The sequence below is a fragment of the Drosophila melanogaster genome, chromosome 3L (assembly GCF_000001215.4).
Source record: "Drosophila melanogaster chromosome 3L".
In the NCBI taxonomy this organism is placed as follows: Eukaryota; Metazoa; Arthropoda; class Insecta; order Diptera; family Drosophilidae; genus Drosophila; species Drosophila melanogaster.
The window spans coordinates 20,139,180-20,166,141 of record NT_037436.4 but is presented as its reverse complement, the minus strand read 5'-3'; the positions used below and the strand labels follow the sequence as shown (position 1 = coordinate 20,166,141).

The window sequence follows — 26,962 nt, the reverse complement described above, 5'->3', positions numbered from 1 at the left end:
TTCAAATTCCCAGACCGAATCTCTATGCCTGGGTGGGTGGAATCACATCATGTCACTGTTTTTGCTCGACCTTTTGTGCGGATCCTTTGGTTTTGCAGTAATGTGATTAGGAGGCGGTATTCTCAGGACCCGGGGGAACATGTCTGTCGATTAGGCAACGTGTTAAGAACACTTAATTGAAAATAACTTGCCATATGCCCCCCAATCCGAGTCAGCCTGTAATCCCTGCCCACAGAGGTCCTCCTCCTTCTCCTCAGGCCCATCCCCTCTGCCCCCTTGGAGGAGCTGTCAGCACCCCGATATGTGTGTGCGTGGCATGAAAGATGGTTGGCTTTATTAGGAACCCGTGTGGGCGAACTCTCTGGCCCAGCTTAATTATACATTATTTTGGCCTAAACACAGGCAAACACACCGGTCGGTTCTCTATCCTCCGGCTGGCCGAGTTCCTTCATACGAACATATATGTATATACTTGGATGGATGGATGGATGGATGGATGGATGGATGGTTGGTTAAACCCACTTGGAGGGCCCAAGGATTTGCGTTGCGTGCACGAGGGGCGTCCAGGCGTGTGCAATGATTTATTTGCAACAGCCAGGGGCAACTTGGCTGTCAACTCTCAGTGTTAGAGCTGTGACCCCCTCCGCAAACGCACTTTGTATGTTTATTCACTGTTATATTTATGTGCAAATAATATTAATAACAATAAAGTTTTCTGGCCCGTTTTATGAGCAAGTTCGCTTGCTTACCGACCCTGCTACCCCCTTAAACCAACAAAAAAAAAAAAAAAAAAGAGAAAAAATAGAAATCAGTAAAATAGGCGCAGGAATTGTTTATCGTTCTTTAGGCAAAAGGTCTTCTTCTCCAAAGGAAAAGATCTTTAAGTTATGTTGCGAATATAAATGTACGATTATGGCGAGAGTTCAGAACGTGACTGAGACGCAGAATCATCAATAAACTGGCTAAAATGATAGAAAAATCGAAGTCGAACCCCAATCGGGAAAATGAATTTGTAAATATTTAATATTTATTTATATTTTTAATAGGCACCTCCTATTTATACATTTTTTTTTAGTGGCTTGTGCTTAGGACTTCTTACAGCGTTATTTAAGTATTCCGATGGAACTGCATCACCACCATTGAGCTTTGACTCGCCAAATTGGTTTCGATTCGGGCTGATTAATTCAGTTTTGCCAATCGGTTGACAGCAAAATATGCACATTGATTAAACTTTTCGTACTTTCCATCGATTGCCAATCGCTTTTCATCCGCATCCGCAACCAGGATTCGGAAAATGATGTGAAAAACCCCGCGGGGCTAACTCGCCGTCTCATTTGAAATGCTAACACGTTTTCCCAATTTCCATAACAACCGAAAACTTTAAAGGTTGCATACACAAATCGAAGGGCGAAAAATAGCAATAACGTTGGGGGATTATGAATGAATGGATTATCCTAAATTGATTTGCTCAGGAAGTGGTTATTTGCATTACTCATTTTTGGGTTGCTCTCGAAGGAGGTATGTATGTTTCTTAAAAATATTCAAACAGCTACTTAGTACTACAATTGCTAATAAATAAGTCAAATAATGCATTTAAAGATTAGAGCATAGAGCTTTCTATGCACACGCACGCACTCCTCGATCGATATCAAAGTTGAAAAGTGAAATGTAGCATAACTAACCATTTTTCGATTCCGTTCTTTAATTTCAGCAAGCCAACAAAAGCTAAAATAATAGAATAAGCAATACGAGCATACTACTTATTACGAAATCGCTTTAAACGCACCTAGTGTTAGTCAAACTAAAAGGGAAACACATCTCGGTGTGTATCTTGGGGAAATCAACGCTTCATAAATTAACGAACTAGTGAATAAAAAAAGACGGACCAGCTAATTTAAAGAACACCCCTTGCGGGGTGAACCACCGATTCGGAGTAAGAAGGATCAACCACCACGGCGAAGGGCGACCGTAATGGGTGGTGGCTTTGCGGCGCCACCGATTACACTAGCCAGCAACCAGCGACCAGTGGCTTTGGACCAGGTCGAGATACCCATTCCGGCGACGGATATGCACGAGAAACTCCTGGAGAAGGAAGGCAAGACTGAGAGGACCAATCTGCTGGGCAGGTCCAAGGACAAACCGCCCAAGGACAAGCCGCCCAAGCAGTCGAAGTTCGCGGAGCGCTTGCGGCGCTCCTTCCGCCGCGGCGATCATCGATCCTTAGAGATCAAACGACAGGAACCGACTCCGGAGGAACTGAAGGCTAAGAGTCGGGCCACTCCACCGCCGCCGAGTACTCTGCGCTCGGACAACAATAACCGCCTGCCATTTGCCCTGAGCCACTTGAATTTGCCGGGTCTGGGATTGGGAGTGGGCGTGGGTGTCGGTGGACACATCAATCCCGCCCTGCTGCTGGACAGTCCGGACGAGTGCACGCCGCCGGAGTACGCCTATCAGCACCTGAGCAGCGTTGCCACAACCAATTCGAGCACATCTTTGGAGAGCAGTTGCGAACTGGGCGAGCTAAGTGGCTCCCAGAATAGCGTTTACTACTGGGCCTCCATGGGTGGCGAGGTGAGCACATCAGCGGGCGCAGCTGGAGCCGATGGAACTGCAGGAACTGGAGCAGGAACAGGTGCAGGTGCAGGAGCAGCAGTGCCCATCGAAGGCCAAGATAGACGTCGTCTGGAGACGCAAAACAGCAGTCGGAGCGACCAGCAGCCCATCACCACAAACGCTTCCTCAGCGCCTGGGAACAGCAGTAGGAGCTGCAGCCTGACCAGCGATAGCAGCTCCATCCGGCTGACCCGGCTGCAAAACTTCCTCTTCAAGAGCAGCAATGAGAGCTCCAGGAGCTGCCAGGGTCACTCGAACGAGGGATTCACGGTGTCCTCGCACAACTCCTCCTCCGGGGAGTGGGAGCAACTGGGTGCCTATCTCTCCAGCAGCAGTGGCGTGGGTGGTGGCCATGACTTCCAGGGCGGATCCTTTCCCGAGGAGAGCACGCCGGATGAGACGGATGGCACGCTGCCGGTGGAGACAAGTAGCAGTGGCGGCGGCGGTGGCTACTATCAGTACACCCTGACGTCCCCCAACAATCCCTTTCTGCCAGAGATCACGGCGCGCACCTATCACAGCACCTACGGCGAGGATGGAGCCGTGGAGGGCGGCGAGCCAACGACGGATGATCTGCAGCTGGACGGGAAGTATGGCTGTGCGGGCAGTAGGTCCGCCCAGCTACCAACGCCGTCGTACAGTCGAGCAGGATCGCAGGAGTCGACGCACAGCGAGGGAGGAGGGCCGCCTGGGCCAACACCCAGTCCCGCTTCCAGTTCCTCCTCCACGCCAGGTCGGCATCGAAGGAAGCTGTTCAGCCTGAACTCACCCACCCGACTGCTTCACCACCAGCAGCAGCAGCCTCCACCGAGTGGAGCCACCTCGGCGTCGCCTCCATCCGGCGGAAGTAGCAATGATGGCGGCGGCGGCAAATTCAACTCGGCCAGTCTGGTGCGGAGTCTTAATCCGTTCCTGCCCAGCGTTACGTCGCCGAAGAAGGCGCCGCACAAGCAGTCGGCGGTGACCTCGCCCGGTTGCTTGACCCCTGACCTTAGCACAAAACGCGAGGAGTTCCTCCGGGCCACTATGAAGATCTGCTTGGTCGTCTCTCCGCCCAACAGCAAGCTGCAGGTGAGTCGCGAAATAACTGCTGGATTACCCGGTGATCAGGAAGGAGGAGGCGGTGGTCATCAAATTATGCGCGGGCCTAATCAAATGTTTACTTAGCGAAATGAGAATAAACATATTTCCACTCTTATGTACGCTCGTATTTTTGTTTTATTTCCCTCTGTTTTTTCACTTTGCTTCGTTCTCCTGTTTTCCTGTTTGCGTTTTAAGTTGGGGCATTAAATTACACAATTACTTGTGAGCAACAGCAAAAGTATATTTACGGACATTACGTTATTTGAGGATTCATAAGACCAGCATCCCCAAAGATCCTTTAGCACCTATCAATTATTTAACGAACTCTCAAACGTGTTAATAAAACGTTATTTTTATTACATCAAGACTTCGTCTTCATTTCAGTAATTCAAACAAAATTAAAAAAAAAAAAAACAGTTGTATTTTTATATACAATTAATATTGTTTTGGGCGAACTAAAACAAAAGTCAGTTCATGTTTGCATATATTTTCGTGCGAAAAGTGCATTAATAGAGTTACAATTTTGATTTAAGTGACTGCAAATCCAACATTTTAATTTTGCAAAGAGGCATTTAACATATGAAAGATAAATGAGATCATGTTGTTATTAACTAAATTATTCTTAAACGAGTTCTGGCAAAGTGCACATAAATTCTGTTTGGCAATGGAGTTAATGCCTCAATGGAATGGCCATAACGACTGTGACCTTCATGGATTTCATAAATATTTTAACATCGATAATATGCACATTACGTATACGCAATGTGGTCGCAGCGAAACCATATGTGCGTGCTCATGTGCGCGGGGAATTCAATTGTCGCCGGAAGATATTTAGAGGCATTAGCGCTAGTGCAGCCAAGCAATAAATTGCATCAGCGATTTGACCATCCCGCATTAGGACTTCCAAATGCCGAATGAAATCCCCATGAAAGCCTTAGCAAAACGCAGCGAGTACTACTATGCTTTTATTTCTTGGGTCAATGTCCTGTTTTGCCATCTGATTATCATCATTTCATCACTGAGTTAGGAAAATATTTTTGTAGGAGCTTCATGGACAAATGTTGGGCATCTAAAAATAGGTCACTCCTTATCCGTAATCATAATTTGTACGTTTATTGCAAAATCTAATCCTATTAGTGGCGGTCTCAGCTCAAAGGCAAAGAAAACAGAATGAATGCACGTAGGCGAAAGCAATTATGGCAAAATAACTGAATGAATAACCCGGCCAGAATAAAAGGTCACAGCTTAATTGCCTTAAATTCTGTTGATATGTGGTTAACCCAAGGAATCTCTTGAATTTAACTCGCATACCTTGCAGTTCCTTTGCAATTCCTTATTTTGCTCTTAAACTTCTGAGCACAGGACATTATTTTCGAAGGGTGTCGGACTAAAATCCCGAAGTGATTTTCCATGTTATGTGCCATGTAAAGCCAGTTTTCTTCTTTTTCCCGATTGCTGTCCTTTAAGCAGCCTTGTTAACATGGAAATCAGATCAGACTTGAGGTCTTTGAGTGATTAGATAATCGGGCTTGTAACATTGTAAGTTAATTTTATCCTCCCAAAAACTGTAAATTATGCAGTGCCCCATTGCATTTTTCCGACGCTGTACAAACAATCAGAACTATTATTTTCTCAGCCCGGATTCCACAATGGAGAAGTGTTTATTTTATGGCAAACTACGAGTATAAATCGCTCTTGAATACTTTTTGTTTAGTGTGTGAGAAGCCAAAGGCCAAACTAAGCCAAAAGACGAAAGAGTCAAAAGGGCAAATGTGTTTTTATGACAGTGACAACTAAAAGATATTCTCTACTCTTGAAAAGTATTAGCTTAGTATGAAATGTATATATTTTACACATTTTTTATAATTATATGCTAATTATTTTCATTTTTGGATTTTTTTCCTTCATGACTGGTTCACCTACTTCTTGCAATATATATATATATATTTTTTTTTTGATCCAATACTATTTCTTTTTGATCTTATACCATTTCTTGTTCACCCTTTATATACCATTTGTGCTATTCCAATATACCCAATTCCTCTGACAAATCCTGGCAGAGTAAGCCAAGCCGCAGTGGGCGGCAACTCACAATATAACCGGAAACAAAAACATAAACCAAAGTAAAGGGCAAGGCGAACGAAGGGGTCGCCGGGTGAGGGCCGCCAGCTGGAAATTGCCGAAACAGAATGTGAAATATTGTCGTCAGCAGGAATAATAGACCAACGCCCGTATCCTTGGGCGCACTCCGGGCCAGTCGGTGGTCCTGGTGGTCGTGGGTTCCAGGGGAGATTAGCGCCACCAGGGGGTTGAGTGGCATCCGCCCGGAGCTTAAATTCTCGCAGCTCGGATGCCATGGATGCCGCACCCTGCCTTCGAGTCGGAGTTCTTCATCCTCCACTTGGCGATCCGGCAATGCGGAGCTGAGAATTCAAAATAGCTGGAAATATGACAGAAATTTCACTGGTAATTAACCAGCGCCACATTGAAAGATGTTTCCAAGAAGTGGCAGATTGTAGATGAAATATTTCGAAGTGCTCTTGGATTTTGCCATTTAAGTTTTTAAAACAAATAGGGGTATTTTGTAGAGGTAGGTAGATAAAACAATGTCTCTTGAACACCCAGTTCAACTTATCTGAGTTGGGCATTAAGTGCCTCCCCTGCATTTTACAGCGGTTAATGTGAATTTAAGAACAAGGCTTTTTTTTGCCGTCAAGCACAATTTAAACCAAGGCATTGAGATTTGTAAATCGCAGTCGGGAGGCAGTCGGCCTCCCTAACAAGGACGACAAGAACAAAGGGCGGCGGGCGAGGCATTGACTTTGGGGCGGACCCTGACTTTGGTCCACGCTCAGTGCCCGGCCAGCTGGGGGGCACTTGACTGATGTAATCTCGGTGCATTAGGCGAGGGAGGAAGTCCTCGAGGACACGTCTAGGGCTCTCTCGCCCGCTGACTCAATCTTTTTGTTCTCGATGCATCTTTTCGTTGGTGGTTCTCCATCGACAAAGCCAAGATGCCTGGTTGCCTGGTTGCCTAGCCAAGTTGCCCAGTTTTACCCAGTTGGCCACCCCGCCGCAAGCAATTTATTTTTGCCCGGCAAATGCCGGAACACTTTTCATTGTCCTGCAACGCCCTGCACCGAAGCATTCAAAACATTATTCTCGGCATTAAGCGCGAATATTCAGTAATTCGATGTGGCTCCAACGTTCTGGGATCCATTGGATGCACTGTCTTGATGGCATTGAGTCGGTTGCGCCCACGAAGGTCTTCGCGTGCAACACAATACATTTCCGCAAGGATCTTAAAATATACAAATGCGTATCCGCAGTACGTCCAGCATGGCTTTTTATAGCTTATGGACTGGATAAAAAACAAAAAGCTTAGCTCATCGACATCCAGATTACTTTTAGATTTATGCTCTGGCTATAAATCAGTCATCTTGGTTTCTCTGCATTGCATTTATAAGAAGATTTAATCCGGTTTAAAAACTGTCCTACACTTTTCATACTATTTTTAATAAAGCATTTTTTAAGGGCACGCCCTTCCTTTATTTATTTTTTTTGTAGCTATATATTGATTTCAACCATAAAAGACCACACATTTAAATTGCACTCTTCATTCAAATAAAACCGAACCGGAATTGGCGTCAGCATATGAAAAACAATATGTGAAAAGCCCTTAATAACGCGAATAAAATTTAATTATGAATATCTGTCTCACGCTTCAATGATTGCACCCAGACTCACAGATTTCGATCCCATTTTCCGTTCCAGCTGAAATCGAAGAGTCTCACGCACTTGGATGGCCTCGACTCGGGTGTGGTGGCCTGCCAGCAAGGTCCTCCGGGAATGGCCACCAGCACCGCCAGCACCACAGCCACCACAGCCGGCGGCACCGGCGCGACCACCGGATTGTTCGCCACCACTGGAGCCCCAGGATCGCTGGGCCGGCAGGCCAATGTGGTAAGTGCAAGTGGTCAGGGAACCGATGGCGAGGTGGAGGGCACATGCTAGTCTATCGGCCCACTGCTAGGACTTGGCGGCCACTTAGTCAGCACATCCATCTTGCCTGGACAGCGTTCACTGCGAGAAAAACTATGATTTCAAATCAAGAATTCAAATTGTCGAAAGTAGATCAATTAAAAATAATAATAAGATAAGTACTCTCTACATTGGATATTAGGTTTATGGGAAAGTTTTGTGTAGATATGTCAAATAGGAACTTGGATTTGAAATTTCATAAATTAAGCAAATTTAAATATAAAAAAATGTTTCTGAGAATTGAAAATATTGAAAAATATATACATATAGTGTATATTGTAAAATTGTAAAACGGGAAATATTAAATTAATTCTTGTTAACTGAATGAGGATCTTCTAATTCCAATAATATCATAATACATTTAAAATCTTGATTTTAGATTACAGTTATTCCTCGTGTAGTGTGTAGGTTGTACAGTGTAGTTTGTTTTCACTGTATGTTCACTATTCCTGGGTTTTAGTCCCTCGAGTGAAAGTCCTTTCGCAAATTGATAACAAATTACTTTGCTTGCTGCTTTGGTCTGTCATGGATTTGTGTTTATTTTGATTTCTTTTAACTATTTCTCTTCTTTGTGTTGCTGTCATTGATTTAAGCACAGTCAGTTGTTTTTTACTTTGCACTAACTTGTTGTACTTGTTAGTTACTGGATTTTTGTTGTCTACTTAAACCGTACGTGACTTTCTGCGCTGTTCGCCCTTTTTCTTTGAATTTTACGTTTAATTTATGTTTCAAAGTTGGAATGAACTCTAGGCGTTGATATTAAAAGATTTAAAAACTGTTACAAGCGTAGCTCATGTAAGATCTGACTTACGAATTTATTTTGTAGCGCAAATAACTCTCTAATATGATACAATTTTCTGCATTATAAGGATATTATTAATGTTACTATTGCACTGTTGGTAATAGCTTTTGTAGCTTAGTATTTCCTAACAATTGGCCAAACTTGGTAGATTTGCACTGTAGTAGTACATATGGAGTACATTGAGAATTAACGACCAAACAAAATATGCTCACAATATCTGCCTTCTCCTCTCTGTTCTTCTCTCTCTTTCTCTATCTCTCTCTCCCTCTCTCCCCCGCTGTTTCTATATAATACCTAAATGGGCTAAATAAACTTTGGTTTTTATTTGTTTGCTGACCGCTAAAACATCCCGCTGATACCCAAAAACAAAATCTCAGACTGAGAAGGGTGAACGAACGGGCGTTTGCCTGTCACCCTCGGCACCTCAGCCCTCCTCGCACGCTTCACCGCACCACCCACCCACAATTTACACGCAGGCACCGCAGGTCGTGCGGCGGATGCCTTCGCTGATGCTCTCACCCACTCTCGATGAAACCACGACGACGGCCAGTTCGTCCTGCTTTGGTACCGGTCACCCCAGTGCCGGATCCTTTCACCAGCACCAGCACCATCACCATCATCATCAACCGACTGGTAGCGTCAGCACCGCCAGCTGCACCGCCACCTCCACCACGTCTACTCATGCTGTACCCTCCTCCAAACACTTTCAGTCTGTTGGCGAGGCGGCGGCCACATCATCGTCCTCGACGCTGAGTCCGCACAGTGCTACATCCGCGACCTTAGGCGGCGGCGGAGGTGGTGGCGGTGCAGGCGGTGGTGGTCTAACCTCCCCGGTTGGCTGCTCCACGTCCTCCGGTTCGACGGTGAAAAAGAAATCCTCGTTCATGAAGCGCAAGAAGCCACTGCTGACGCGCAGCGAGGTGAGTGGGTATCAAATGAATCAACTGAAGCCCTTGATTCACCTGGTCAAAAGACAAACAGATCTCGAATGGCTGCACAATTAGAAGGTCCTGTCACCTCAGCGAGAAATAAGCCTGCAGTTAAGGATGGTGAATTATAATTGGCGATGGTGACAACTGTTGGATGGGGCGGGGGAATGTACATTTTTAATTTCTTTATTTGCCTTTGTCGCCGTAATCAGCAAAAGTTGTTCTAGAGCTTTTCCAACTATCCTTTCCTTTTTCCTTTTTCCATTTTTTTTTTCCTTTTTTGGTTTTCCACTGGCCTCCAACGCTTTTCTGTCACTTGACGAGCAAGAATTCCGCCTCGTTTCCGACCAACACAAACACGAAGAATATTCCTTGATGTTTGGTTTTTTATTTGCAGTAGTTTTTGTGGGCAGATGGGATGCAGAATCACCTACATCCCATTCCCACGCGGCCTCCAGATGCAATCTTCACACTTCGGAGGGGCCATCAAAGAGAGTGCTACGTGGCTTCGTCGCTGGTAATTTTTGCCAGTGCATCTCTTTTTGGTCTTTTCGAAGGCTAGATTGAAGGGTCCTTCATTTTGGGTTCGGTCCATGAATTAACAGATTGGGTTCTGCTTCAATAAGATAGCTCTTATTCAACCACTTAACGCTCGACCATTCATTTGTTTAGGTATCCAGTTCCGAGTTCTTTTCCGTGTCATTCTGCTTGGACTCGTCGCAGCAACCAGATGAGGAGTTCATTCCGGCAACCAAAGGCGTGACACTACTGTGAGTCCCTAGATAATGCGCTTCAGGATATATGTAGAACAATGATTTAAAATCCATCCATCCACACTTTTAGTAATGCACTCAGCCACGCCTTGCGTAGGCGGAACCTCAGCTTTACACAAATCACCATTACGGACAATAATCCCACGCCCAGTTTTTTAGATGCAGGTATGACGTTTGCGCTGAGCTCCCTCGGATCCATTACCATTTTGAGCTTGTTTTGTTCCGTTTTTCCCGTAAGGTCCTTCGCTCCTGCCCGTTTCCGTGGACGAGCAGACCGATGTGGAGAGCCTGGCTGGACACCATCTTTGCATCACAGAACGAGGCAGCAACCGCAAGCCCCTGCAAAAGGCAGCTTCCTTTGTAAGTTTAGAAACGGGATGGACGTCATGCTTTGTGGGAACACCGTCGTAACTTAACTGACCTGGGATCAAATAAAGTTAAAGCTAATGAAAAGGGTCCTGCCATTTAATAATCTTAATATCCGCTGGGCTAAAAATGTCGCTTTGAGCTTATGAATTTGAATGCATTTCAATTTTCCCTAAAAGAATGTGACAACAAATACTACTAAAGTAGATAAACACATAACATGTATAATACGGTTAAATCTCGTCAACCACAGGGTTCCCGACAACCACCGCCCCGACTCCTGCCCTCCGTCTCCACCGAGGAGACGAGCGAGTCGGGAGTGGCGCCTGGAAAGCAGATCAAGCAGCGGTGGTCCTCCATATTCGGAATCAAGAATCCCCAGCAGAGCCAGCTGTGCGAGCTGCTGAACAGCTATGCCAAGAACGGAGTGCCCCAGCGGCCGGACAGCATGAGCTTTGATCATCCGGACCTGGTCAACTCTTTGGCCTATCTGCAGTATATGCACAAATCGTGGCGGGACTTTGTTAATAGCGATTCGATGAGCGAGTCGGAGGTGAAGATCCAAACGGCCATATGGGAGCTGGTTACCACCGAGGTGTACTACATTCACGCCCTGCAAACAGTGACTGATGTGAGTGGACAGACTTTGAATTCCATCCCTGAAGTAGCTCTGATCTTTGAATGCATTTGCAGTTGTTCCTAGCCTGTTTGGAGGCCGTGCAGGAGGAGGGTCTGCTGATCGACGTGGACCAGGCTCGACTGTTCTCCAATGTGAGGGCTGTGTGCGAGGCGAACATCAAGTTCTGGACACTGTGGCTCTATCCCATGGTGGCACACAGTGCCATCACCCACGAGCCACTGAGATGCGCTTTTTTTCAGGAGGGGTTCCTTTCCTTCGCCTCCATTTTTGCGCCATATAAGGTGAGTCTTGAAAACGAATATTCTTGCACATATTACTGATGTCTCTGGGAAATCCTTTGCAGATATACTGTGCGGAGCAGAGCACCTGCCAGTTCTACTGCAAGGAGCTAAACCATAACAATGCCTTATTCACCTCCTACTTGGCGTGGTGCGAGTCGCAGAAGATGTGCAACCGCCTGCGACTCGCGGACATTGTGGTGCGACCCATGCAGCGACTGACCAAGTACAGCCTCCTCCTGGCCGCTATCAAGAAGCACATGAGCGACGTAGAGGAGATCGAGGCCATCGACGTCATGATGCACAGCGTCGAGAACTTTGTGGGCAGTGTGAACAACCACTTGACGATGCGGCAGGAGAACGAGCGACTCAAGGGCGTGATGGTGCGGATCGAGTCCTACGATGTGGTGGTGAGTCAAAGGATTTCTCTTCATTTACCTTTACCATATTTGCTTCACAATCCTTGCAGGACACCAACAACGAGGTGCTGGACAAGATGATCAAGCAGAACAGCCAAATGTTTGACCTCTGTGCTCCGATGCGCGGATGCCCGGCCTACCATGTGCGCCACCTGTTCATGGAGGGCGATCACAAGTTCAAGGACAACCTCGGCAAGTCCGATGTGCACTGCTTCCTGCTCACGGATCTCCTCCTGGTGTGCAAGACGATCGCCAAGCGGGGACTGGGCGCTCTAAAGGTCATCCGGCAGCCGTACCTGACCGACCAGCTAATTGTTCAGCTGGCGCCGAACAATACACTGAACTGTGTGTACCTCAATGAGTTCCAGGTGGCCACCACGGCGTTTACGCTGCAGTGCACCGAGGCCAAGAACTGGTACGACGCCCTGTGGCGGGCCAAGACGATCTACCAAAGACTGAAGCGCGGAGGCGGTGGCGGCGGCAGCGGAAGTGGAACTGTGGGCGGCGGCGATAGCTTCCGTTTCGGTGGAAGTGCCACCAGCGGCGGCACCGCCGACTCCCTGGGCGTACGCAAGTCGCCGATGAACTCCTCCATCTGTAGCCACGTCTCTAGTGCGAACAACAGCCACAGCGGCAGCGTCGAGTGGAACGACTCCCGCAACATATCCGTCGACTTTGAAAAGACAAACTCGGTGTCCAGCGACGAGGGCTCCAGCATAATGACAGGTGAGCGAGTAATCAGGCTTCTGATACCCAGGTTCATGGTTATTGGGATATATATTTTTAAGAAATTTAAAAGGTCTAGAAATAGAACGATTACTAACTAATCATATATTTTCGTAACTTTTCACAATTGCAGGCAACCACGGAGTGAACCTAAAGGGCAAGCAGCAATTGATCAGTGGTCTGCATAAGACCAAGATGGGCATTATCGGCCAGATGGGCTCCAAATCGGCGAACACGCTCTCCGTGCAGCCAATGAACCATCTGGGCCAGAGCCTGCCCAACCTGAACATGCATCACAGCCACACGTAAGTTGCGTAGAGGGTGCACGACCAACACCACCACCACCACCGCCACTGATCATGACCAGCTTTTAACAAAATCAAGCTAGCACACACCAATAAACCACTCACATAGCTCACCAGATCCCTAGATCACCAGATCACCAGATCACCAGACCACCAGATCACCAATTCAGATCCCTGCCCAGTCATGTGTAAGCGTTCGCAGGGATCGGTTTCACTCTGTTTATGTTGTACCATACTCTACATTTAGTCATCATATTTATACACTGTTTTTAGCTAGTACCTACTGTAGTCATATTTTATATATTAAAACCAAAAGCAAGAAAATAAACATTTTTATTGTGAACTGTACGACTTGGATTCATGACTAATCACCACCAGCCACTCCAAATATCATTTGTTCTAATAATATAACTTGTATTTAATATGTCAAGATATAAATACCCTTTTAATGATTCTCTTGGGTGTGACCTAAAAGTAGAAGTCAAAACATCAGAAACTTTTAATTTATTGTGAATTTAACACCATTATTATTTGAGTCTTATTCCGGTTTGCGAACCAAATCCACTTCAGTCCGACTCCTGAAATAAGAGGCATGAAGTACAATGCCTAGTTTTTTAATGTTCACTCCACCAAGTTAAAAGAAAGGGTATTACATACTTCGGCTTCTGCAGCTATGATTGTTTTCTTTTGTTTCTTGTGACTGCTGCATTGCGTTTTAGTTAGGGGCAACACGCCTATTATCCTTTTAACGTCACCGCCCACTGCCCACCGCTTGAGTTTCCGCTTCCCTAGTTCCGACACCGGATCCGAATCCGGCAGCCTGTGCTCTTTACAGTATAACCTTTGTCCTACTTGTAGTAACAATACTCTGCTCGTGCCCGGCTCCACGACGAGCCACTCGGGCAACATGTTGTTGTCGCCCAGCCACCGCGGCATTTCCTACCCGCCGCCGAGCCCAACGAGGTGAGTGTCTCTCCGTAGAGATTAGAGTCCCCCAAGTGCCACGTCTGTGTGTATAACCTGTGTCTTTGTCCTTCGTCTTTCCCCTTCCAAAATCCAAACCAAACGAAAAATACAAAATATAACGTGCGACGTCGTGTTTATCCACTTGTGCATCGTCCTCAAATCGATCGATCCCGATCTCATAACCCACATCCTGCGCCTCATCGCAATCGCTCTGCCCTGTGACCACCGCCATGTGACCGCCATCGACTAACCAATCCACCGTTGCTAATGCGTGTCCTTCGTCCTGTTGTCTCCGTGGCTCCCGCAGAGTTCCCCTGCGTCGTGGCATGGCCTTCTCCACGTCGACGAAGAACCCGCCGCTGCGCAAGACCCGCAATATAACCTCCCAGAACAGTATTAACTGGCACCAGATCCCGGCCACACCCACGCCGCCCAGCCCTAGATCGCAGTACCAGTCGCCAGGAGTGGTGTGCATGCAGAAATCGCTGCCCCTGCTGCTGCCCACAAACACGGATGAGGGTCAAGGGCCCACCCAGCCACCGCCGCCGCTGCAGAAGCAGCTCTCCCACCAGGCGCCTCTGCCCACCACCATTCACAACCAGTCGAGCACCGAAACGGACGTCTGATAAGGACGACTTGGCGGGAGCACGACGCCGCGAGACGTACTTAGCCATAGATCCGTCACAAACTACCAGGATAAACTACACGTACATACAAGATACATTTAGAAAGTCGCCTTTGATTTCCGGCTCGCACTAGCACAAATATTTACTTATTTTATCCATATAGAGACTAGTGATGGTTAGTTTTCCAATTAGTTTAATCATTACCAGAGCACATAAAAGTAAAGAAAGAAATTGAATAAACAGGAAACGATAATGAGTGAAAATCCACGGCGACTTTCTAGATATTCAATTAGGATTTCATGAGCTTGTAGGACAGCGTGAGCTTGATACGTGAAAACTGCACTTTTGGGTCCAAAGCTGATATTGAACTTTTATACATTCCATAACTGACTAAGTCCCCAATCTTGGCGAGATTACATTTCAAAACATAACGCTCCGCACAGTCACCATTTTAATCTTCCCATAACGATATGAAGACAAATAAAGTTAAACGAAACTAAAGTTAGATGTACTTGTACTTGTTACCATAGAATACGCATAGTGCGAATGCCATATATAGCGAAACATACCTAGATCGATCACAAGCTTTATGAATACTTACTTACTACTGTACTATTGATGTAAGTCGTTACTTTCCTTGAGTAGTTAAATCAAATGTTACGGTCAAAATAAAAAAGAATAAACAGAAAATTTAAACATGTCTTACTGGCTGCCCATTGTTGTCTGCATGTATTATAGACCACGCTTTTCTAATTTAAAATGTTACAAAAAAATATATTTTTTCATACACGAGTTTATGTTGTAATCTGTACTCATCTTACTGCTGGTTCAGACCTAATTAAAATATAAATAATTTTATGTACTGCAAATGGTATTCCTTAGTTTCCATTTCCTTGGATAGAAAACTAGAGTAGTTTGAAATTATTGTAACGAAAAAGTTTGTATACCAATATAGAGTATTAGCCGATCTTCGGTCAAAGGATGTATAGATTATATTGTTTACTTTAGTAGCAAGATTAAGTATCCTGTAGTCTTCTTCCACAAAATGCAAGTGGTGAAATCTGAAGAACACACTTTAACACGATTTATTTAAGTAAGACAGAATGGATTACTAAATCTAGATTATTATCCGTCGGTTAAGCTGCATGGATATGGGTGATACTGCTTTATTTGAGTTTGCGAAAAACTTAGGATTAGCTCTAGTTGAAACTTAAAATCCTTGTTGACTAGCGTTACTAAATCAAAATAATAGTTCTTCGATTCTTTGATATCCTTTTCTGAATCACTTTATAAACTTTACAACTGTGAGATCAAAAATAATATTCTTCGAGCTAAGATACCGTAACATATTGGAAAGTAGGCTAAGATACATATATTGTTCTTCCTTCGGAATCAGTTTTGATTTAAGGGACTACACCACAGTGAGGCTTTGGATTTGGCCAAACGATTTGTACATATTACCCCAATGGAAAAGCGTGACATAAGTTCTAAATTACATATAGAGAGACAAATGAGTACATATACACACCACTTATGTATAGGGACTATATTTATATAAATGTATATGGTAAAATGAGAAGAACGAACTGCATCTGCATTGGAGGCACAACAGTTACAATATACAACCGCAATACAAAAAAAGTGTTAACTGTATTTTTATGTACGAATACTTACAAATATTTAGATCATATTTTAGCCATATTAACCCGGTAACTAGATGCATTCGTGTACAAATATCTTATCTTCTTCTCGGATTCATCCAAGGAGCATACGCATACATAATATATATAGTACGTGGTACTTAGAAGTTGAACTTAAATGTTATTGCAACTATATCTACTTGCAATTTATTTACAAAGGAATAAAAACCTAATACAAAAACAAAGAGTAAAGTGCAAGAAAGCTTTATTTACACGCTTGAACAATAAATATCAAAATTATTTGTAATGTAAACAACCAAATACCCTCCGCTTATTATTTAATTCCGTTCGAGTACGGTAAGTTATCTGTAAACTGGCATTCGCTGTTTATTTTTTTTATTAATTATCCAGGATTAATTTACTTTGTCGAGCTAAGCAAATGTCATTTGAAACCAATTACCAACCGAAAGTGGCCAAATAAATAAAAAATCACTGTTTATCCACAGACATAGGGCCAACTGCGCTGGACAACGTCGCTTATTTAACCATTAAAAAGTTTTGTGGCAGCTGCAGCCAACCAGAGATATCGAAGGAGGCACAGAGCAGAGTCAAGGATGCAACTTGATAAATGAAGGACCATCGTGCTGGGGCAGCAGTCATTGTCATTGCAGCAGCCGTTACTAATTGGCCTGACTTTTTGATGCAATTACTCATTGTAAAGCTGTTGCCAAACTATTGATTAAGCCATTTGAATACTTTGAGCAATAATAGTATATGCTTGGCATTAAAAGTTAACTAATTATTCAATTTGTCAAGTACTCTAGGGGCCTGCAATTGAAAGGAAATGCATTCGAAGGTAGTATACAGTTCCAGAAGCGCACTTTCTAGCTAAATCAACCTAGCATCCATTTAGTTCATATATTGCGTAGATTATGTCGCCGCATAAAACCGCATTTTTACAGTTTCCACCGCGAGTTAATAAATTATTTTCCCCCTGCTTATCGCTGCATTTGGCAGGAGTATTATGCACTGCAGGCCACCACCAGAAGAACACTTAAAACAGGCGATGCATGCAGCAGCCAAGAGGATTATTTGCATGCCACGCCCCCAGTCCCCAGTCCCCATCCACTCACCGCCCATCGCGCTACACTCGCCGCATGAAAGGCATTATGATAAATGTCGTAATTCTGCGATTGAAGTGTTCTGGCTGGCAGTTAGTCAGGCTGCTTGCCTCGGATATGCGGATCCCGCCTGCGGTTGCGATAGTTATATTTAGACGTCTCATAATGGCAGTCATAAAAATACGTAATTTGCGAGCCCGCACTCCAGCGGAAAATACTCGGAACGGCGAATTCCCATTGCATGCTCCACTTGGAGCATCTGAAGCTGGCCGGGCTCATCGTGGAAATGGGATTTCGGCTAGCTGCGTAGTTACAGCAGAGAATTGTAGAATTTAGCAATTTGACCTTGTTTATTGTTATGCGGTGAACATCAGCGAACTACCTTTTTACAACTTGATGGAAATATTTAAATTTTCCCTATATATACATTCCCTTTTCCCAATCTCCACTGCGCTGCGTAGTAGATAAAGCTATCAGATTCGTTCGTCCGCCTGACTTACTAAAGTCAAACCAAAGTGATTGTGCAAATATTAGTTCAAGCTGAAACTGAGGCAAACAAATGGAAACTAGCTAGCTGTTCCAGGTGCGGCTTTAAAAACAATTTCGCGCTGACAGTTCTTTCGGAGACATCCACCTGGCGCACCGCCCAGAAAGTGTCGACACCATGCTGAACCCTAGCCCAGTTCCCGGTCCCCCGACGGCACTCTTCTCCAGCACTTGCCCCACCTCCATGCGCAGGCACGCCTCGCAAGTTCCTTTCAATTAAAAACATTTCCCAGCCCGGCGCTTTGCCTCCGGCCAAAGCCAGACGTCTGCTCCGTCCGTGTGTGAGTGCGTTCCCGTCATTTTAGCATATTACTCGGGGAAATAATGAGCCCCGAGCAGGGAAAACTCTGTCCCGGTCCTCCTGCTCCTCCACCCTTCCTTTGTGTGTGCCACGTATCCACGCATCCACGCATCCCGTCGCGGAGCACTTTAACCGACTGTCCCACTAAACTGCTTGCGGAGGATTCCTTCAGAGCGTTTGCCACTCCAGAGTACCGCACTCGATGGGCTGTTCTACGCGACCCGTGATGAGATTAAAGCAAAGACTTGTTCCAGGATAGACTGTAAATAGGGTTTCCCTTCCGCACTGATTGTTAAGCAGGCTTAAAGGCCTAAACATAAAGGAAACTACTAATCTTATACTCAGAGAAAAACCGTTTTCAACGATTTTGATTCAAGAATTTCGATCGAGATCGTACCATTCTCATATTGGAAATGACTTTGTTCTTATTTGCCTTTCTCTCTCATTTATTCAGTATTTTTCTTATATTCTTCTAAAATCTTATAACAGTATAGCAGTTGAGATCGTTTTTGTCTCGAAATCAAGAAAGTTTCATCTCAAGAGAATGATTGATACCACTGAGTACAACCGATCTCCGTTCTTTCGTGGTTCTCAATTTTTCTGGGTGTACTAATAGTTTAATAGTAATAATTAATAATCACCATTTTCACAATCTATCTTCAAACTCAGCATAATGTGTTAATTATTGATTTAGCCAAAAGCCCTGCTGCAATCTGCTTATTTAATTAACCGAAAGCACTGGATTTATAGCCATGTTTAAAGTCAGGCAGGTGTGTCTTGAAACCCATTTGGTCTTCATAAAAAAATTAATTCAATTTTGCTGGTTTTTCCTCTGCTCTGCATTTCTCATTCGAAAAAGTAATAAGTAAAACGAAAGAAGGTCACTTGCCAGGTGCAGAGCGAGAATAGCGATATCTGGAAAACAGTTGAGTTTCCATTGCATCAGTGGCCTCGGTATTTGCTAAAATTTTTTATCTCTGTCACGGAACATTTGTTTAACATATCAACGGCAGTGTAATAAATATCCCCGATGTCGATGGCTTCTCCCCGACTGCACCCATCCAAGGCCAAGTGTGCAGGTCCTTTCGGATTATTTATGAGTTCAGGTTCAGCACAACACACGAGAGTATTGAATTTTCGGCTCGACTGATTTTGGATACCTATGTAACAATAAAATTGCCTTGGGTTTGAAAGTGATAGTAATTGTCGAAGGAAAATGAACGTAGCAAAATCTCCATTACAAATTGGGGATTTATTTGTGGCTGACCAAAAGAGTATAATTAAGCATGGTGCAGCTGTAAGTCAACAACTCTAATTGAAATGAAAGGAGTCGTCACCTAATTCCCTTTAACTCTGCTTAAAGCCAATCTGTTCTTTGATAAGCCAAGCACTCTGAATTAAATTCAAATTCAAATAATTTCCACTATAGCTGTATCGATCTTAGTCGATTGGGAGCCGAACCTACACGCTCCATCGCAGACCATTAATATGGACAAGCCGAGTTGCGAAGTGACTGTGGAGGGTAAACAAACACTGGTCACTCACCTTGCCACTTGCGAACCACCCAGGCCACCACCCAGTTAACCCGGCGGGTGGCTGCCCCTCCGGTGGCAGAAGGGACCTCTGTGGTGTCCAAGTGTCGCCGAGTCCTCGACTTGACGGGCAGTCGTTGGTCGCCGGATACTTTGGCCACTTGCTCCTTGCTGCTCGAAATTGAGATTGAGAAATGGCACTGCAGCCGTCTGGCGCTATTATCCCGCATTTTTCTCGCCACTTTCGTCCTTCGTTCTTTGTCCTTCGGTTCCTGACGTGCGGCTGTTTGTTTGCCGACTGTGTTCCTGGACTGCCAGTCGACCATTATAAATTGTTGTGTAGACACCTTGTGGCCGGCGTTCAATCCAACTTGCCACACACATTCGAAGTATTCACACCAATAAAAGGATCCGGAAACTGTGTGAGAAAACTTACAGAAGAACGTGCAATCGTATTTTAGTTGTTGTTGAAATATTAGTGATAAATAATAATGTAATTAGCCAATTTATTGTTACACCATACTTTTGTGCAACGATTTATTATATCATTTTTTAATTGGAATTTTTGTCTGAGAAAACCATCTTTTCTCGCAGTGACACTTCTGCGCAGCCATTCTCCGTCCTTTATTTGCCATCCTTTGGCCCAATTTGTCTGGGTGCAAGTGTCTGAGGGGGTGTTCTCCCCACCCACCCATCTGGACTGGCTTTGTTTAATTTTCCAATTGTTGTTACCCGAGCGAGGAGTCATCGCCGCCGGCGTGAAGTGTCATTAAACTCGTGCCAATGCATTAAGTGTTTATTGTTTGCCCATTGCCGGGCTCAATTGTTCAAGCCTAATTACCATTCAAACTTTGTCACCGAATGGTCCTCGATGGTGTTGCCCAGTTAAATGGACCAGGAAGTGACAAGGACTTGGACATGCCGGTTGCACCGGTCCTCAGATTCCACTGATTCTGTCTGCTCAGCACAATGCACTTAAAGCATATGAAACGAAGTAAGTTAAGTACAACATTTAATCACTTAAAGCCGATGAGTACTAATAATGAATTCAAGTAAGAACATATTTCGGATGTCAAATGCTTGATCCTGCTTGATTTTAGCTAAACTTTTCCATGTGCTCTTTTCAAGTCGGAATCGTAGTGCCGGAAATTGCGCTTCACTTTCAGCTACGAACGGTGACCTCTTGGTCACCAGCACAGGCAACACGCCTTGGAGCGACCCAGCCAAGCCAACCCACCGAATGGACCGCCCACCCGACGACCTTTTGCATGTTGCCAAGTGCCGGAAGCATCTGCATGATACTGCTGCATACATTTCGACGCCGCCTCCTTTAAATTCAACGGCCTGTGCATCCGGAAATTAAACATTTTCCTCGTACTTTCCCAGTCCTGTGGTCGCTCGTCTGTGTGCCTAAGTGTGCAGCCATTCTCCGTTTGTTTTCAATTCAATTCACTTAGGAGGAATGCCAAAAAAAAAAAGGAGAACTCTTGTCAGGGGGAGTCACTTTCGCAGGATGCACCTCTGCAGAAAGTCTTTCAAATTTCCATTTCACTCATGGCCTTTCCATTGTCCCGCACACACGTACAAATATCGAGATGAAGTCAAATGTAGAAATGGACTGCAACACTTAACCTTATTCGAATTCTTATCGAATGTACTTGAAAATTCTCAGAATACTTTCTATATTAATCCCCTGTTTCTAACAAATTGTGCTTATATGTAATTCAGCAGAATGTTTCCAACTTGCAGTTTTCAACGAAAATGCCAGCCAGACCAACAAAGCAAATCAGCGTAATCCTATTTAGCTTATATGGAATTAAAATATTTGATACATCACATTCGCAGTGTATGTCGGGATTAAAGTTTTATTCAGGGTTTCATCTTCACGCTGATTTGTTCAACATCACTTGAAAACTACAGTAGTCAATTAATGTACATATGTATGGGTGTGCCTATGTTTTCCGATTGTGCATATATAAATCTGATTTATATTTGAAATTGTTCAACTGACACGCAAAATAACTAAGAACGATTATACCAACCATGAGTAATAAAATGTACATCATACATAATGCAGTATATTAAATGCAGTCTCGCGTTTCATCCTTCATCTGTTTTTTCTGAAACTTGGTTAAAAACTTATTTCCTTATATATAATAATATAATAATAATATATTATTCACAGTGACAAGGTTCACCCTAAGTTCGAGTGCGTACTTTATTAAATTTATGGTGGGCTGCCAGGAAAAGTTGTGGCGTCTCGGAAAATCCTCTGTGGCTTTCTTTTCATCTCGATACGGTGACAGACAATTATAATTGTATTTAATTCCCTTGATTGATGCTTTGTGGGCTTTTCACGGAGACGCACTTTCCAGCCAGCCGAAAAGTAAAGACTCTGACAAACCAGATCGAAAATCAACGTCAGCAAGGTGTGTGGATGGCCTCCCCTGTCACGGGAGAAAATAAACATTATTTATGGCATTCATTGATAAATATAATTTATTTCTCTAATTTGCACCATGGGAATTTCCTATATGCCACCAATTCGGCGCTTTTATAGCATCCTACATCCTCCCAGAAGCAGTGAGGTGACATCGGTTGAATTATTGAATTAAATTTGTGGCCCATAAATACGAGTTATTAAATTTGCGTGCTCCATTTTAATCTGCTTATCCACATGTACTAGTTTAATGCTTCAAATTGAATATTAATGTAATAGGCTTTAAGATAATGGGAGCTTTAGCTTTTGCTTTACTTTAAGTAGGAATCCCTTTACTGCATTTTAAAACTATTAGCAGCACTCAAAACTCCACCTTGGGAAAAGTACCTTGGGAAAAGTACGACTCACCGAGCACCTTTATGAGTTTCCTTCGTTGGAAAACTCCAATCCATTGACGGCATTTTCCGAGTGCATTAAACACTCAAGAAATGAGTTATGAATTCTGACTTGGAACGTGAGAAAAAGTCTGGGACACAATTCAATTTAATTTTGTTGCTCCCCAGAGCGCGCACTAAAAACATTCGTCACGGGTAAAGGTCCGCACCTCGGTGGAATATCATCCAAGGACATATATTTTTATTGGCAACGAGGAGGAAAGGATTGGGACTTGGCCCGACCAACGGTGCGAATGGTTTTATTTATGCGTTGTGTGTGCATTCTGATGTTCTTGATACGCTGAGCCAATCAGATGGAATGGCCTATATAAATCAGAGCCCTTTCTATAAAATATAAAATGATAAAATATGAAATAGGTGCTTTTTCATAAAGGTTATATAATCATTCCGTAGTAATAAGGTCATCCTAGTTATCCTGCGCTTTTTTTATGCTTTGATTAAATCAAGATAATAAAATCAACTGGTGTTTGGGATGAGAGGGTCAAATGCTTAGCTCCGCAGTTAACAAGTAGGAAAAACAGACCTGAGGTCCCTGCAGCGACAAAAAAAAACAAGTATTCACGCGTTGATAGAAAACACCTGTACAGATGGCGTCCTCAACCATGCAACGCACATATACAAGATATACGGAGCCCCTGGCAAACTTTCACTCTTTCGGGCGGTTCGGGGATTGGGATTAGGATTCTCCGGAGTGCGATTACCACCGGCTGGTCTGTGCTAACAGTTGCTTTGGGCCCTTGGAGCTGGTGAGTCCTGCGCCACTGCCACTTGCCATTCAATGGAAAATGTTGAGTTCGGTAACTAAGACCAGCACGCACTCGATAATCCCCCAATCGTGCAACAGTGGGCCCTGCCCAGCAAAACCAAACTTCGAATTCCTTTAAATATCTCCTGTGCAGATTAAAATATTTAATTTAATTTGGAAAACCAATAGGAAATAGATCAAAGCTATCACGCAGCATTTCCTTACTCAATACTTATTCAGTATTTTCTGATTTTCTTTAATTCAACTTTTATGAAAATAGAATATCAGTAACTAGAATATCAAGTAACAAATAAGTTCCATATATATAGTTTTAAGTATTTAAAAAGCATAATCCAAAGTTAAAAGCCTAATAAGTCACGTCTTTCTTGTTAACAGATCACTTTGCCATCGATTGTAAATAATCTATAATAACAGCCCGAAAATGCTGAATGAAAAATTCACTCGGAAATGAGTTCTTTTTCTCGGGAATGTAATTAAGGCATCATCAGGCATTTTCATCAGTTCGTTGTCCGCCGACAAGGTGTGGGAGTGACTACGGTGGGGGCGGGGTAATTAAAATGGCAAAAATAAATACCTATTAAGAACGTTTACACTGATTGACACTTTAAGGCAATTTCCGGCCATAATTCCGTGCCGCAAAATGGTACTGCCAAGAAGGTGTTTACCCCGCGGCCAAAGGGCCCAGTCAAATGTTAAGCTATCGATTTGTGGCATCAACCGAGCCGTCGTCGGCTTGGAGAAGGGTAGTGTATTTAGGCCAGGCCCGACACGCTTTACATTAATTTGAAAATTTGGCTGTGTCCGCTTTAAGCCGGCCTCCACGCCACAGAAGGCACTTCAAAATAGGGGTAAGATGGGCGTAACATGGCGTGCTGAGTAACTTAAGTTATGAAAATTACTTTCTCCTTTAATTTAAAGTTGCTTTGCATATTTGTACTTACCATGCTGCCTTACCTCATTTTACACGGTGCGTATGAGCAATATTTAAGTATGATTAAGTAGTTTATAGCACTTGATTTCCACGAGAGAGAAGGCTAGTACCTTGAATTTAGGTTGGCATCTGGTTGACGATAGGCGAGTGATATTTGTTAAATATGCTCTTTAAGTAATTTCCGACCATGCAAAGCCAGTTTTTGAAACTCAACACGTGATTTCGAAAGAGGTCAGCTGTGGCTTACCTAGATTTGTAAACGAAATTAAATGTTCATTTATTTCGTAGCCACTGGCCTGGCAGTCACACAGTCATGAGCCATCAATCCTCCCTTCTGGGTGACAGGCTTTTCCGCTGACTGAGCTGAACTTACTGTGCAAGTTGACGAAGCTGCCACATGTGTCTGCTGTGCTCTGTATGTGCCTAGTCGGGACATTTGCTGTGGCATCCTTTAATTTGTGCCCCGTCATGTTGCACGGTGTAAGTCTGCGGCATGACTAAGTTTCGCTGGAATGGGTCTAAAACATCCTGGGTAAATTATTATAATACCTATGGTAAACTGCGCCGCCACTGAACTCCTATTGTGATATCCTTCTAATTGGAAAAGTTGTCGCACACCTAAAATTAGTTTCGTTTTTAATTGGTTTTGTATTGACAAGAATTTAATTAGGCTGTCAAAATATTAATTTCTTAAAATTAAATTCAAATTTTATTTAGATTATCTATTAAATACAATACAACAATGTAAAGCCTACGTTTAATATTTGAGTCAATTAGGTTGCTAAATTTTGAGTAAGTTTCTTACATTGTTGCATAAAACATTAAACAATATTATAATATTTTCGCTCATCGGTCACACTGTCTATGACCAAAGAGCGCGATCAGCGGCTGAATCTGATTAATACTGTTCTATCTCGATAAAGTTAACCACATTCATTAGAAGTTCCTGGGACTAAAGATTAACATCTTCACATATAATCAGCTGTTTAAAATCATATTTATAACTATATAATCTGTATTAGCAATACCCGTTCTTTATTGATAAAACAATTTCCTTAAAATTTCACATTGAAAACCAGTTCAATATATTAAATGAGGTCGAATATTTTATTCACTCTTGCCGTATTATCGAGTGTTCACTGTTTGGAGCGACCGCTTAATTAGATTCTCTCTGTACATACGTACATGCATATGTACATATGTGCGATAAGAAAAGTTAAAAACAAAAACAGCTGTAAAACTCGATCGACAAATAAAGTGCAAAGCAGGTGAAAATCGAATTTTTGATTAGATTGAGCTGAAAAACTAGAACAAAATAGCCGGCACCCAAAATCATTGGCTATAGCGGAGCTCCAAAGTTAATATTAATAATTTTAAGTTAAGCAAGGAAATGACAGATTTTCAGTAAAAAAATAATTTAGAATATATGAAATATTGATTATACTTACTTTACATGTAGAAAGTACCAACATCGAAACACTAACTTTAACACCAGAACGACCTCATTAATGAATAGAAAGTAAATAATTTTTGAGTGAACAAAATACCAGATTAAGATGACCCAAGTGAAATCTGTACTTTGCGTGGGTTGCACGGTGATTGACTTCGTGACCATCAATGGGAGCTATCCTATGGAGGACACCGATCGGCGATGCCTGGATGGGTTCTGGCAACGTGGCGGAAACGCCTCTAATGTGAGTACTGTGCTCCGGGTTCTTGGATGCAAGGTGGACTTCTTTGGAATGCTCAGCAGGTCGGATGGATTCCGAGTGCTTCTCGACGATCTCTCGAAGCGGGAAATCGGCACGAATGACTGTCCCTTCACGGACAGGGATCCGCCATTCTCCTCTGTGATCCTGGCTCAGGATTCCGGCACCCGCACCATTATCCACTGCAATAAGGACTACCCGCAGACCACCTATGAGGACTTCAGCAAGATAAACCTTTCGCAGTATGGATGGGTACACTTCGAGGCTCGCAACACGCCGCACACCTTAAAGATGATGCAAAGCATCCGGGAGTACAACCAAAGGACCGGACAAGGCATCATTATCTCGTTGGACTTCGAAACGAGGTATGAACAAAACCAGGAATTGTGTGCGCCCTGCGATTTTGTGGTCTTCTCCAAGGAGCTGGCTGGTCAGTTGGGTTGGAAGACACCGCGGCAGTCGTGCGAGGAGTTGGCCTCCAAAATTCCCGAAGGTGGTCCAAAGCCTGTCTTCATTTGTCCCTGGGGAAGCGCCGGAGCTGGAGCTATGGATGCTAATGGAAACTACTATGAAATGTCGTCCTATAAACAGGACAAGGTAGTTGACACGCTGGGAGCCGGGGACAGTTTCATGGCGGGATTCATCTACGCCACCCTCAAGGCTCGTCGAAGTCTAGCGGAGGCTGTTGACTTTGCCAACCGAGTTGCCAGTCACAAAATCACTGGATTCGGCTACGAACACATTTCCCAGCTTAGCTTAACCAAGTAAATATTGGTTTAATTCTAGCTTAGATTAAGTCACATTGAAGGAATTTATTAAGATAAAAGCCTGGCAACAAAAATAGCAAATTGCATTAAATATTATATTGATTGTTAAACAGAATAAACTAATACGTGCATCACGCTCAATTATGAATGCTTTAAAACATATGTAAAACATTTTTTGATTTAT

General features: G+C 43.7%; 2 protein-coding genes and 1 long non-coding RNA gene across 9 annotated transcripts in view; 2 read left to right on the top strand and 1 right to left on the bottom strand.

Moving 5' to 3' along the window:
- Positions 1 to 16,528, top strand: part of CG42674 (uncharacterized protein) — a 48,704-nt gene extending 32,176 nt beyond the window's left edge. For 3 of the 7 annotated variants that reach the window (NM_001275161.1, NM_001202208.2, NM_001275162.1), the window contains 10 exons: positions 7,474 to 7,662; positions 10,144 to 10,241; positions 10,315 to 10,409; positions 10,483 to 10,604; positions 10,864 to 11,241; positions 11,304 to 11,531; positions 11,594 to 11,938; positions 11,998 to 12,673; positions 12,807 to 12,978; positions 14,252 to 16,528. In NM_001275161.1, the coding sequence (NP_001262090.1) occupies positions 7,474 to 7,662; positions 10,144 to 10,241; positions 10,315 to 10,409; positions 10,483 to 10,604; positions 10,864 to 11,241; positions 11,304 to 11,531; positions 11,594 to 11,938; positions 11,998 to 12,673; positions 12,807 to 12,978; positions 14,252 to 14,570 (2,622 nt within the window). In that variant the 3' untranslated portion in view covers positions 14,571 to 16,528. Of the gene's footprint in view, positions 1 to 1,711; positions 3,688 to 7,473; positions 7,663 to 8,919; positions 9,463 to 10,143; positions 10,242 to 10,314; positions 10,410 to 10,482; positions 10,605 to 10,863; positions 11,242 to 11,303; positions 11,532 to 11,593; positions 11,939 to 11,997; positions 12,674 to 12,806; positions 12,979 to 13,836; positions 13,942 to 14,251 lie in introns of all 7 variants that reach the window. The other 4 variants (NM_140925.6, NM_001144513.3, NM_001144512.3 and 1 more) reach the window with 4 other exon arrangements.
- lncRNA:CR45942 (long non-coding RNA:CR45942) lies at positions 5,656 to 6,152 on the bottom strand. Its single transcript, NR_133281.1, has one exon. It is a non-coding gene; the product is annotated as a long non-coding RNA:CR45942 (long non-coding RNA).
- Positions 16,529 to 25,534: 9,006 nt separating the features above from the next.
- On the top strand, positions 25,535 to 26,932 carry CG7328 (uncharacterized protein). Its single transcript, NM_140924.3, has one exon. The coding sequence runs from the start codon at positions 25,859 to 25,861 to the stop codon at positions 26,777 to 26,779; it is 921 nt and encodes a 306-aa protein (NP_649181.1). The 5' UTR covers positions 25,535 to 25,858; the 3' UTR covers positions 26,780 to 26,932.
- Positions 26,933 to 26,962: the final 30 nt, after the last annotated feature.

Bases quoted from the DNA above. Each gene is read 5' to 3' on its own strand.
- CG7328 (NM_140924.3), top strand. From the start codon at position 25,859: ATGACCCAAGTGAAATCTGTACTTTGCGTGGGTTGCACGGTGATTGAC.